The following is a 14805-nucleotide window of genomic DNA, read 5'->3' on the forward strand; positions in this document are numbered from 1 at the left end:
TTGCCGGAAAAATGTGTTGAGCAACTACGCCATCTAGCTTACTCGTTTTCCTCTCCAAGTTCCAACGCTTGCAGGGAGAGGGGATAAAACGCGATGCTGAAGGAGGAATTGGGCAGACCTCCCAAAGACCTAAGACCCTTGGTTTCTCAGTGTTTGCATTCCAGATGACCGCTGCCTTCACAGGCATTTTCTACTCTCTGTGGGAGAATATTTAATGGTTTTTTTTGGGGAGGGGGCATTCTCGTACTAAAATAGTTGTGCACTTTTAAATGGTAGATGGATGACTGAATTTATACGTTGTTAAGTGTTATTTGCTTGATTTGAAGAAAAATATTCTTGTCACAGTAAGTGACAGGTTAAATTTCCAACCTTTTCAGAAATTTTCGTGGGATACTGGTCCATTTATAAATGTATTAGACTATTTTAATAAAAAAAAAGACTTTGAAATTTGTCTTGGGTTTTTGAGTCAGTGGAGAGAAGCTTTGAGGTTCACCCCAGCCAGAAAGAAATGAGGGTAAGGAACTTGATAATGTATTTAGCTTTCTTTTAAATGTTGGATTTTGAGGTTTTGAGAGTATTTATTGTTGAGAACTACATACAAGTTTTCATATGATTATAGTATAGATTGCTGAAGATTTATGATACTGCCATGTTTAAAGATATTATTTTTTGTTGGTATGTATAGGAATTCTCAGACGAGTGTGTGTGTGTGTGTGTGTGTAAAACGCTATCTCAGAAGGTTCTCTTAAGTCTTTCTCATTCACCTTGGAATTTATGAGTGGTTCTAGTCCTTGCTAACCATCTTTCCACGCTCCAGCCACAAGAAGAAGTGTGTCCTTTCAGATGTACGCAAAGAACTTATTTTCTCCCTGTTTTCTTGTTGAGTCTGAAATTCTAGCAGGCAAGAGCTATTTTATTTACCTCTGTGTTCTTGATGAAATTTGTGATTAGGTAAATAGTTGCTGATTGAATTCATCAACTATCTCTGTATACTGGAGAAAAAAGGAAAAAAAAACACAAAACAAACTCAGGCGTTTCTGGTAACTTCCAGTGACCTTTAACAAACTAACTGAATCTCACACCTGCAAATTAGTAAATATCTTAGAAGTTACTGTCTCCAAGTGACTACTGGGTATCAAATTCTTTATTTTAATGTGCTTTAAAGTTTGCTAAAAAGTTAGCAAAGATGCGGGTGATCCACTGGAGTCACATCCACGGTCCTTTATGTCTAAACATTATATATATATATGTATATATATATATAATATATATATATATATATGCCGATAAATGTGGAGTAGTAATAGTACCAAACTCACAAGGCTGAGGAGTAGATGACATGGCTTTTTGCCTGGCAACTCCCGGAACAGTCCTAGCGTACCTTTGGTAACTTTGAATAATTACTGGTACTTGAGATCTTCTACTTCTGGCTAACGTCTGTGGTGAAAAACCAAGCAGCACTCAAACCTAAGTAGCTCATCTTTTATTCATACAAACGATACATACACAAGACTGTATATTGTTTGAACACTGAAATAATTTTCTAGTGTAACAACTCTGTAACAAAATTTGACTAAATGTAACATTTATGAAAATATAAATCTCTGATTGGGTAATTCATCCCAACGATACAAAGTTTACATAAAAACATTCAATATGAGCTATCAGTTGCAAACATGTTAGGAAAAATCATTCAGGCCACTTGATATACTCTATTGGCTTTTACACAGAACACTCACACACTACATTTAATCCACCTAGGCATTTAATTCTTAGAAATGTATGGCATGGAGGATCAACCGATAATGACAGGAATAAGAATGTGTTGGCTGAAGAGCTAATAGTATGGACTCCAGATGATGGGTATATGGATCTTAGCCCTCCCTGGGCTTTCACCTACTGGCTGGTAGCTACACTAGGAGGGACACACTGAAGCAAGTGTTTTCCTCATGCGTTGGCTGTTGATATCCGAGTGACGCCTTCAAACACTTGCATGTGAAATCCTTTCACGGGGGAAAAACAATTGGATTCTCTATGGGTTTAGATAATTTTCGTTTTCCCGTTGTGTCTGCAATCCATAGGTCACAGCTGTGACACGTTTCTCATATGACTCGCAGAATCCCCACCAGGCTTACAGGCTGGAGCAGAACCCATCACCTCCTTTATTTTGCAGTCCACAGAAACAATTCACTGGTGGGGTTGAGGATCAGGCTACAGGTGTATGATGAGTTCGCAGCAGAGCTGGGTTGAAAATAAGCCGGTTCCTTGTTCGCTGTTCTGATTTAAGCAGCTTCCACTTTCAAAGAAAATCAAACCAGCCACCGCTGGTGACTCCCTTCAAAGTTCTTCCACAACATGCCATGTGGAGGACATGGAAGGAAGAACATCACGTTCACTTTCTGAGACACATTTTCCTAAAGAAACATACATACAGTGTATAGAAGTAAGAAAGTGATTACAAACAGGGCTGATAAGAACCTTTGGACACCCTTAAGATGTACGGACTGTTTTAGCACAGAGACAGGCATATTCAGTGTGTCCCAGAGTATTTGGTCATTTATCTGCACGTCACACAGGAGAGAGGACGGATGAGAGTAAGGCAATGTCATCAGTAGTTCAGAGATGGCGTGTTTCAAAAGCTCGCTTTCTATTAAGAGATACTGCAGGGGTCTGGGAAGTAACTTGGGTTTCCTAACAGCTGACTGAAGAGCACAGACTCTTGCTAGTACAATGAAAGAAATGAGCAGGTGTTTTAGCCAAGTTTGTGATGCCCTTTCTGTAATTCTTTACGCTCAGGCCAAAAACGCCATCTCAGGAAAAGGTGTGAAAAGATTGAGGTTTCTTATCAAGTGGGTTCTCTTGCAATCCAAGACAGAAACAGTTTAAAAATGATATATTCCATTACACAGAAATCTGGGCATGCAGTCGTTGTGTGTTTTAGTAAAGACTGACTCCCCGTGTTCAATAGCCCTATAATAGTGGTAGTCAGATATTGTCCCAGTCTGTTCGCCATTTCACATTTTTATGTGGCGTCTTGGGAAACTGGAACACATCTGGACATCTTTCTTACACACGTTTGCACCGTTAGACCTCTTGTGTGCAGACGAGGGTTACACAGTTGTCAGGAGTGAGAGATGTAAAGAGAGATTAAGGCCGCAGTTTGCTGTGACACCGCCATGCAGAGCCAGAGAGCTCCCTGCTCTCATGACTCCAGCTGGCTTCTGTGGAACTGATGCCAGCCCAACAGCTCAACCTACAGGTCTCATTTCTCTCCTCTGCATCAGGGTAGTGACTTGTGCTAATTCTTATTACACAGCAAATTTAAAAGACTTGATCCTCTCTCTTCTAGGCGAAATGGCCATTTTACTATCACAGACAGAAGTTCTCTATTTGCCTAATACATTTGGACTGAAAGATGGCACCCGCGTTGAATCTCATAGTTCTGTTCTTCTCATGAGGGTATTAGTAACTGAGAGTTCCAGATCTTCCCTGCCTTTAAGAAATAAGCAGCTTATCATTTATGATGCAGAAGGTGCACTTTGCTTTTTTTTTTTCCTGTTGTATGTGGATAATGTATTTCATTTGAGCAGGATAAACATCACATCAGTTATCTGGCGTATAACTGTGGCCTCGGGATTCTAGGGCAGCACACACCCGGTCGTAACACGAGTTGTGTTTCTTGGAGGGTGTTGCCTCGTTGGACTCTGAGGAGTCACTCACCGTGATGGGGCTGTCCCTCGCGAAGACCTCAGTGGACTCTCTCCAGAGGCAGTCCACAGACACTTTGAAGGAGTAGCTGCTCGACTTTGGCCTGGATGTTTGTGTTGTATTGTTGAAGATCTGCCTGCTGTTGGAGGTGGCAATTTTGATTTTCAGCGCGGCATCTACGCGGTCCACAACCGTGTATATTCCTATACTCCCGTCGTCAAAGCCGACAATGATGTTCAGGTGCCTCTGGGAGAGCGCCAGGAAAGTCGGCGTTTTGTACAGGGAGCAAGCACCGATGTTTTTGCCGTCAGCCAGTCTCATTACAATTAAGCTAGATACTGCATCATTTTCCTCTTCCTCCTCTTCCCCGTTCCGGAAACAAATATATACCAGGTAGCGACCATCTCGAGAGAGTCTCTGCCTCCAGATGACCCCAGAGGCGTGAACCACCCGCAATTTTCCACTGTGTAAATCTAGCACATTGATATTTTCATCTCCCCGGGATATAATGCCTAGCTTCCCATTGGGAGAAATTTCAAAATCCTCCAGGTTTTTCAAGAAGTTGCTTGGAAGCTGCACACGTCTACAGATCACTTCATCGGTCAGACTCCAGATGTTTACGGTCTCAGCGGATGTGATAAACACGATAATGTCAGGGCAGTCAGGGATCAGCTTAAAATTCACAATGGTGATTCCATCCTCGCAGCAAAATTTCTTGGTGATGCTCCCTGTCCAAAGACTGACTGCCAGCACTTTGCTTTTCGTCATTCCTACCACGAAGGTGTTTGCAGAGGTGATAAAGGCGTTTTGCAATGTGGTCAAGATGTTGCAGACCCTGTGGCCCGTGGCCAGTCTCCAAACCCTGGAGGCATTTTCCTCACACAGAGAGACCACAAACTGGTCATTATGTGTGATCAGCAGCTGAGATATCCTCTGCCCGTTGATTCGGAAGAGGTTTTCCCCGCTGCTGGTGTGCCAGACGTATTGGCTGCTTTTGTCATCCGATGTCACCATTATGTCTCCAGCGGATGTTAATACACAATGTTCAACTATTCCTTCATGCTTAAATACTGCTTCAATGAACCCGCTGCTGAAGTTCCACTTGTGGACGCAGTCAGAGCCATCGAGAGAGTAGATGATTTCCCCTCTGGTAGGCAACACCAGACTCTGGATGGGCTTTCCTGTTTTATCTATGTTGGACATAGCTGTGATTATGTCTATATCCCAAATGGAAAGAACGCCGCTGGTTGACAAAGACAGGAGCATATTGTGGTGACTAGATTTTACCAACTTAACTATGGTACCTGAGATTTCCTGCAGGCTTGCCATGCACTGGCCTGTGTCCCGCCTCCAGAAGAACACGGCTGGGGTACTCTCCATGGTGGCAATGATACAGTCTCCATTTTTGGAGAGCACGGCGGATATAAATCGCTCATTGTGCCTGGCCCTGAACTTCTCAGCTACCTTCCACATGCCAGTGTCCAAGAGTTCAATGCTCAGCGCTTTACAGATCAGAATTGCATTCTGGTCCTCCGAAAGTTCGATGCTCACCACCTCGCTGTCTTCTTTTCGGCAGTCAAAGTCTTCCGTCAGCTGGGGGTTGGATATGTCCTCTGTATTCCAGACAGAGAGGCTCCCCTCACTGTCCACCATGACCATCTCTTGAGCTGTGTCCAGGATGAGGAGAAACTTTACAAAGCCACCTGAAAATTCTGACGTCACGGTGCATAACTTTTCTCCACTCCCTAAGTGGAAAATGGTGGTATTGTTGAGGTACTGGCCACAGAAAGCATACACCCCATCCAGAGAGCACTGGACACAGGTCACTTCATACCAGCAGTGGAACTGGTAAAGGGGCCATCCGTAGAGCAGATCGATGACCGTGACGTCTTTGCTGGCCTCCAGCCACGCAAGGGCATGTTTGACAGAGAGTGTGAATCCGTTGATGTAGGTGGAGCCACTCCCGTGCTTGGTCCCTTTGATCTCCACCTCGGACAGAAGACAGGAATTGACATTGTCATAGATCAGCAAGGTGTTGTTTGTTGTAGCAACCACGAGGTACTTCTCGTCACCCGTGAGCTTCATGCCCAAGATGACAGACTGGGCTGTGGTGATTTGCCTGAGGAGCTGGCGAGTTTCTACATCCCATGTGCTGATGGAGCCATTTTCTAACGCTGTGAGAACCGTGCTGGGGTTACAGGTGGGCAGAATCTCTGTGACGTGCAGGTGACTGGCTGCTAAGGGGAGGCGCTCGGGGCTGTATGTCACGTCCATGGATGAATGAAGAGGAACAATGGAGCAGTATTTGGGTCCATCTTTGTCACATTCTAAAAGAAGATGTCTAAGTTTGGGCAGGGAACTCACAACAGGCAGCAGCCTTTGCTGAAGCTCCGCGGAAAGGGAGCCTGGGAAGGTGATGACCTTATTTCTGATGCCACGGAGCGTGCTGGCTAGGAACTTTAGCTCTTTCTCTTGTGAGTAGTTGTAGGCCAGTTCTATGTCCGCGAGCACTTTGTCAAACTGGCCAATTTTGATCATGGTATAAAGCCAGCTGAAGTTCATGATGATTCCGTAAAGCAGGTCATCGGTTTTCCCACACCTCGTCAGATGATACAGGAGCTCAGACATTTTCCGGTGATTGACGAAAAAGATGTCAGGCTCTAGTGGGTTACACTGGAAAACCCAGGGCTGGTCCGGAGCCTGCCTGTCAAAGGATGCTTGTTCCATGAAGTGTTTTTCTTCCTCAAGAAGGCTTCTGTTCTCTAAGTCGAGGCAGCCATTCAAGTAGGGGTCTTCCAGGCAGAACGCTTTCCTCCTGCCTCCCGACCACACGCCTAGGAAGTAATCAGCCAGGATCGTGTGCATCTCACGAAGGTTTCTGTCCTCCTGCAGATACAGCTTCTGAGCTATGAGCTGCAGGTGTCTGTTGGCCCAGACTAAGAGTGTGACATTCTTCACGTGCCTTTCTATTAAGTATCCACTGAGACCCTCCTTGAGCCTTGCGATGTACAGGTAAGGTACTCTCAGGGGATTGCTGGGTCTGGAGTTCTCATTGAGTTCATTCATCACGCTGTTGTCTAGAGCTAACACATCCTCCAGTTCCATTTCGCTCAAACCCATTTTGGCCATGGTGATGTAACCCAGAGCTCTGGAGACCAGCTTTTGACCACACTTCTTCTCCAAGGACCAGAATAACTGCTCTATACTTTCATGGACAGTCACACAGAGGGAGGATTCATCTACATCCTTGTGAGACCTCCAATGTCTCACCTCCCTGAAAGTCAGGTTCACGAACATAGGCAGAGTGCACTTGGAGAACGCATTGTTTACATAAATCTGCTGGCCTGACGTGACTTTCCTTTTGACCCTCAGCAGCTGGTGTTTGAGGACCTGGCTGCACATCTTTCTGTCCCGGGGAATCAGCTCAATGTAGTTGTCTTCTTCATGGATAAGGCACCTTAGTTTCTGTAGGATCCCATGTTTATTGGGCAGGGTGGAGAGGACGATCCGCACGAACCGGGGAAGGTGAGCAGGTAGCCACCAGAGCTTCCTCGCGTCGTCGCTCTCCGAGAGCGCATCTAGGGCATCAAATATGATCACCAGGGGTCTCTGCAGTGAGGACTCCTTCAACAGGTTGATAAATAAGTCACGAAGGTCATGGATCTTCTTAGGATAGTTTTGAACCAGACACCTGTAGTTGACTGCCAGTTGTTCACAAACACTTAGAAGGAGAGTCCTCAGATCAATACTCATGTCTGTCGTCCCTAGAAATCTCACGATGACAACCGGGTCAGCGTCTGGCCCCGTGTCTTCATGTAGCCAGCCATAAGCCTAAAACATATAAGCAAAGTTTAGAATAGGGCTGTGCCCTTACCCCACAGTAATCAAAGAGGGTCCCTCCTCCTCCAGAGCTCAGACTAACATCAGCCATGTATAAAGAAGCAAGGCCCAGACCATCTGGGAAGGCCAAATGCTGCCACAAAGCTCATGTGCAGATCTGCAGGTGGGACTCACAGGCAGTAAAATCTTAATTCTTATCCATAAGGAAATGTTTGTTCGAATTCTAAAAGCTACATAGTATTCAATAATCATGAATCTGGACACACCATCTGATCATTTTTTCATCTAAATCCCTAACTTTGGGTTGCTGTTAGCGCACAGTATATACTTAGCATTTGTTTTAATGGCTGACTTAAGTAATTATTTATAAATTACATTGAGTAAATGTTTCCATTATTTGAAAATATATAATTCCATACATGGATGACCAATTTCTAGTTAATTATGATACAATAAAATATTGACCATCAATATATTGTGCTAAATCTTTTGTAACTGAGGGGTGTTTATCATAAAGATCTGTACAATTTGAGACTAGCATGGTGGCTCACAGTTAAGAGTGATTGCTCTTAATATCATATTAGCGTCCATATCAATTGACTCACAACCACCTGGAACTCCAGCTCCAGGAGACTGTCACCCTCTTCTGGCCTTCTGCTTAAGTTCACATACCCTCCCCCTCCAGACCCATACACAATACACATAATTAAAAATAAAAATAAATCTTTACAAACACCCACAGAATTCTGGTTCTATGAGGTTAATTAATGGCTGTGCTTTCTGGTGTTCCACTATGTAGACAGGCAGCCATTGTTGCATGTGTTTTCTCTGAAGGGCACGAGGATGGACAGAGATAATTTATAGATCTATAATTTTATAGACAGAGACTTAACAGGAGGGAAAACGGAATCTCAGGCTAAATCACTAACTTGCTTCAAGTTGAATAGTCATTAGAAGCACAATTAAAGTAGAGGCCACATCTACTTCCATCCTACATGCTCTTCCACCCTCCTCTTCCTCTGCCCCTCCTTCCTTCTACAGCTAGGGGAGAAAAATATAGAGAGACCACAGAAATTTAGTATTGTTTTTTGGATGGAAAGTCAAAGCTGAGAAGGAATCTGATCAAGTATAAAACATACTTCCAGAGAGCAGTTTTAGAGACATAAAGTTCTTTCAGCCATTCTAATACCAAGAAGACGCTTTAGAAGAAAAGGGCATGGGCTGGAGAGATGGCTCAGAGGTTAAGAGCATCGCCTGCTCTTCCAAAGGTCCTGAGTTCAATTCCCAGCAACCACATGGTAGCTCACAACCATCTGTAATGGGGTCTGGTGCCCTCTTTTGGCCTGCAGGCATACACACAGACACAATATTGTATACATAATAAATAAATAAATAAATAAATAAATAAATAAATAAATATTTTTAAAAAGAAAAAGGGGCATTATTCTATAAATTCTATGACTTATTATAGATAGATTTTTCCTATAAATTAGGAAACTTGGTTCTCTGAGATAGTTCAGATCAAGAAAAAAGTAAGACTTAAGATCTATGGATCTCGGTTTGATAAGTGGCATAGTATAAGGAGCATTTGGCTACTTAGTTTTGTTGATGGAAGCTGGTTTTAGAGAAGACAGAAATGGCATGCACCAACTGTCCACTGGTGGCCGATCAGAACCCCAACAGTGTCCGTTTGACCTGACATTGGTTGCTCATGTCCCGAGGCTGCTGTTCATGGGGAGACTGCGCTGTAAGTATGAGCTGGATTTGGAAGAGACAAGGAAACAAGGACACAAGACAGTGACGGTTGATGCTGTCAGACAGCTAGTCACTCCACCGAGAGAGACAGGTGGTGAGAAGGTAAGCAGAACCCTGCACTGTGAGTCTCCAGATACACACAACGGAACCAGGTCTCCGGAAGGCAGAGAGCCCAGCTGTCACTCAAGGTCACTGCATGAGTAGCACACTGCAGAGTAGAGCTGCTTCTCTGCACGGGCACGCCAGCCTGTCTCGTACATTCTGCGACCTCTCATGCCCATGCAGCACAGCACATGGACCCTCAACTCAGCCAGTTCAAGTAGTTGTTCCTTCTCTTCGTCCTTACACAGGAAGGAAGCCCCCATCAAACATCTTAGGTGCCTCTCACAATGCCGTCGGTGTGATTCTGAGAAATAAGCCTGAAGTTGGAAGATACGCACATGCACTAGTCAAATCAGAGTTTGAAGTTTCTCGACTTAATTAGGACATGGTGCCTAAGGTCAGGTCTCTACCTCACCTGGCATTCAACTAAAGAAATGGTTGCATCGTCTAGCAAAAGGATGAAGGCAACTAATGTGCCCCTATTAAAGGATGGCCAGTTAGGGTAAGGATTATATACCCGATGCTCACCTGTAAACTTGATTTGGCACCAAATCTCCACAACAGGTGCAAAGCAGCCAACCTTGTGCTTGTATTCAGGATGATCAATTTGATATTGTGTGGCACCTGACAGACTACGGTGTTGCAGCCCCTCACTACACTACGCGAATATTCCAAGAGTTAGAGAAGGCTCTGCTTGGCAGTGCACAGAAGAATGACGTGACAGTTCCCAGTGATCATGGGACTTCCAGGAGCTCTTCCTCTTTAATGCCAAGTGTAATGGAAATGAAAATGGATCAATTCTGTTGACATGGCAATAGATATTACATTTAAAGATGACATCACAGATCCTCATGTAGGGAGAGCAAGGGGGATTCAGAAGTCACTTTAGTTACAGCACACATTTAGTCTGCAAAAAGAGAGGGCTGGGGCAGAGGGCTCAAGGAAAAGTTGAGGATGAAGTCGCCATGGATCTGATCTTTCGTCCCATCACCCTCAGAGGTGAAGGCCCAATGATGCTCATTCTTCACCGCTGTCCAGGGAAAGGGGCTTTGGTAGAGGCTTCCAAGTACCCTGAAGTTAGTGGACATGGCTATCTGGGGCCTAGTGACAACTGAGAGGCATGAGGCTAAGTGACAGGCTAGCTAACAACTCTGATGGAGAAGTGAAACAGAGCCATTGCTCGGGGCTGGATCTGTGGGTCTAGAGTTCTGAGGGCAGAAGAGTACCTGGGTATTTCCCATGAGCCCACCGTGAAGTCCTGAGAAGTGGGAGATGGTAAGACTGGGTACTTTCCTCATCCCAGGGCTTGCCTGAGGGGTTTGCTGGGCTGCGGAGAGGATCTTACCTAAAGACTCTGGAAGTTTGTTGTCAGAAGTCTAGGAAGTGATAAAGCAATAAGCAAGAGAAGGATGCGCTGCCCTGCTCTGAGCTGCAGTGTGAGATGATCAGTGTGGGCCCAGGGTTGGGGTGCAGGAGGAGAAGAAGCTTCAGGAAATGATGGGCAGGACGAGAGCAGACGGCAGGCGGCTTTTCATGCTTATTCGGAGAAAAGTTCAGCGCTCACTTCCAGCAGCATGGGGGTCATGTAGGAACTCCCAGTTTCTTACCTTCCTATATCCACTACACTACAGTTCAGTAGGGATTATGAATGTGGTTGAAGCTATGAAAGGAAGGAGAAAAAGTGCTAGGTCTATAAAGATATCCGTGTTCCCATGCCCACAGTGAGGGGCTTGACTGTGGCAGGTCTCAGATGAAGGAGAAAAATAAGGACCAAAGTGTTAATTATCACCTGAGACTAGACGCCCTTACTGTTGAACTAACACTGACTTAGTGGCTAGAGAAACGAGAAAGTTTTTGCCTGACGGGGATGAGAAGTGTTTTGAAGAATTGGTTCCCTTTTTCATCTAAGTAAGATAGATGAGTTGGAATACTGAGTGACCAAAGAAAGTGTTTTTATAGTTATATCCCATGCATCTTGTTCTCACAGCGTAGCCATTAGACCAGCAAAAAAGAAACACAGATAGTTTTAATTCAGATAGCAAACACAGAAAAAAATGAAAGTGGACTTTGATTGTTATCATTTTCCTCCCAACGAATAATATCTCTACAAAAATAGGGAAGAAAGAGTAGATTGTTTATTTATTTTTACCTTTTTTGCTACTTCAGCTAGCAGGAGAGTCTTCCCAGTGCATGGTCCACCATACACAACCAGAGGGTTGATGTGCCCGGTCTTGCTTGGCAGGACGTATTTATGTAAGATGTTTAGCGATTCGCATTTGTATTCATAGAAGGAGGCATATGTTTTACATAGTGAAGAGTGCTGAAGAATTTCATCGTACAGCGTATCAGTCTCTGTATCAAAATTCTGCTGCACTGTTGCCTGGATTATGTCAATCATGTCCTCATAAAATTGCTTACCAAGCCCTTCTATGTAATGATTTTCTATCTCCTGGGAATAGCCCAGTTTCATGTCACAATGAGTGACAGACGTGTATACTCTCAGGTTGGAGGAAGCCACGATGGTAGGAATGAATTCATCCCTGAGCTTTATCAGCTTCTCCTGAGCTTCTGGGTCGCGAATGATTCTGGGCTCCGCTCCAGTTATGTCCATGTATTTCCCCATCTCTGGGATTTTCACGAAGCGCTCGATGTTTGCAATCTTCCTGATGTAGCACACACACTTCTTCAGGAATGCCGGAGTTTGCTTGCCCAGAGCAAAGTCGAACTCATCCTCGATAGCTGGAAGAAGTTAAGATGAGGATTATTGCCTCGAACGAAGGAGCCATGTGCATGCCCTCATTCCTAACACGCAGCTGTTAGTCACTTTGGGGGGGGGGTCATTGTGCTTATAGTTTGTAGGGATGCAACCTGTGGAGTGATTTCCAAGTTCACATTAGATTTTTCCTAAGCAGGTAAGACCCAGAAGAATTGATTTTTTTCCATTAAATATTTTATTTCCCTCCCAATCGGAAGAAGAAGTTGAACACAGCTTGATAAAGCAAGCGTGCTGGGTTCATAGTGATGACTTTACATTTTAAATTTAATTTCCATCTCCAACTTTAGCCCTTCTAAATGTGGAAACATCAGGGTCCCTGTAGGGCCAGGAAACATGGAGATATCGAGTGACATATAGCTAGGCTCCTGGTTCCTTGCCAGGTTTTCCTTTACAGTATGGTGCCATCATTTAGTTTGAGGTGAATTATACGCTAGATAGATGTGCTGAAATCAAAACAAAAAGTACATCTTAAAATAAAATACAGCCGTGTTCCGAATATTGATCAATGTTAATGATCCATGCTATAGCTCAGTTCCATGGTCTCAGAAAGGTATAGAAAGTGACCTCGTATAAGACATCATTTCTTCTCTTGAGCTAAACCACATGTGGCCTATATTACAAAGAGGTGCACAGAAATAAGTATGTTTCTTAAGTCCCACCTTCCCTCCCTCCCTTGTTCCCACCTTCAGTCCTCTCTCCCTCCCTTCCATCCTTTCTTTCCTCCAGTCCTGGTTGAACTTTCATCAGCTAGACACAAGCCCCGGGTCATCTGGGAAGAGGGCACTTTAATGCGAAAATGCCTCCTTCCACTCAACTGGCCTATAGATAAGTCTGTTGTTCTAAAATATTAGTTGAAGATGGGTTACATTTGTTTATGCTGTGAAACATTTGTTTAACGATGCAGAGATGTGTTGCATTCTTTTACTTTGCATTTGGTTAACTCCATGAAGTTGTGATTCTTTGCCTGTCTAAAAACACCTGATTGGTCTAATAAAGAGCTGAACAGCCAAAATCTAGGCAAGAGAAAGGATAGGTGGAGCTGGCAGGCAGAGAGAATAAAAAGGAGGAGAAATCTGAGAAGAAGAGATCAAGGAGTGAAAGCAGAAGGAGAGAAGGGCTCCAGGATCCAGCCACCCAGCTACACAGAAAGCCACAGAGTAAGAAGCAGAGAAAGATGTATGGAAAGGTAAAATCCCAGATGTAAAAGACAGATGGGATAATTTAAGAGAAGCTGGCAAGAAACAAGTCAAGCTAAGGCTGAGCACTTATAAGTAAGAATAAACCTCTGTGGATTTATTTGGGATCTGGGAGGCAGGCCATCTAAAAGAGTAAAGAGTAAACAAACAAAAACAAAAAAAACCAAAAACCCCTCCAGTCTGTGAAGGCATATTCTATTTAACCTTTGATGTGTTAGGACACAGCCCACTGTGGATGGTGCAGCTTGGGCCAGTAGTCCTGGGTAGTATAAGAAAGCAGGCTGAGAAAGTCACAATGAGCAAGCCAGTAAGCACCCCTCCATGGCCCCTACATCAGTTCCTGCCTCTAGGTTCTGCCTTGAGCTCCTCACCCAACTTCCCTCTGTGATGAGCCAGGAAGTTTAAGATAAAATAAATCCTTTGCTCCCCAAGTTGCCTTTGGTCATGATCTTTATCACAGCAACAGAAACCAAACAGAAGCGCCTCTTTTCTCCTTTCCAGCCTCCTTCTTGCTCTCCTTTGTTGTGGAATATTAATTTAAGATGTGTTACATTCATTTAAGCTGTGAAATATTTGTTTAATGATGCAAAGATGTATTTCATTCTTTTATATTGCATTTGTTTAACTCGGTGAAGCTGTATTATTTTGCGTGCCTGAAACACCTTATTAGTCTAATAAAGAACTGAATGGCCGGTAGCTAGGCAGGAGAGGGATAGATGGGGCTGTCAGGCAGAGAGAATAGAGAAAGAAGAAGCAGGATTAATGAACAAGAAGAGGAGGAACGGAGGACTTCAGGGGCCAGCAATCCAGCTACACAACCAGCAATGGAGTAAGAAGTAAAGAAAGGTAAACAGAATAAAGAAAGATAAAAGTCTAGAAGCAAAAGGTAGACGGGATAATTTAATTTAGAAAAGCTGACTAGAAACAAGCCAAGCTAAGGCCGGGCATTCATAAGAAAGAATAAGTCTATTTGGCAGCTGGGCAGTGGGCTCCTAAAGATAAAGAACCAAAGAGTAAACAAACAAAAACAAACAAACAACCCCCCAATAATAAAAAACCAAAACCAACCACAATCCTTTTTTTCTTCCTTCCTTCCTTCCTTCCTTCCCTCCAGAAATCCTTCCTCCTTCTTCAGAAACTGACCTTTCTTGAGCCACTGCTATGTGCCATACATCCTGCTGCTTGTGTGCAGTACAGGTTGAGAGGAAGCAGGCGATACTAAGAAAAAGCCAGCAATGCCTGCAACGGTATAAATGAACCTGAATAAATGAGCAGGGGGACACCAAGTCCATTCTCTAGATCTTGGAGGCAATGTACACCTTCATGGTTTAGCGGGAGCGGGTGTTTATAATTCCTGCTGTAGTTTAGATCTGGACTACCCTCAGGTGCTGTGTGTTAAAGGGTTGTTCCCTGGAGTCTGTTATCGGG

General features: G+C 44.0%; 1 protein-coding gene across 1 annotated transcript in view; it reads right to left on the reverse strand.

Annotated features, from left to right (window-relative positions):
- Nucleotides 1–3603: 3603 nt before the first annotated feature.
- Nucleotides 3604–14805, reverse strand: part of Nwd2 (NACHT and WD repeat domain containing 2) — a 148385-nt gene continuing 137183 nt past the window's right edge. The window contains 2 exon segments of the mRNA XM_038318123.1: nucleotides 3604–7539; nucleotides 11555–12144. Coding sequence (XP_038174051.1) covers nucleotides 3604–7539; nucleotides 11555–12144 — 4526 coding nt within the window.

This window comes from Arvicola amphibius, chromosome 1, assembly GCF_903992535.2.
Source record: "Arvicola amphibius chromosome 1, mArvAmp1.2, whole genome shotgun sequence".
NCBI classification, from domain to species: Eukaryota; Metazoa; Chordata; class Mammalia; order Rodentia; family Cricetidae; genus Arvicola; species Arvicola amphibius.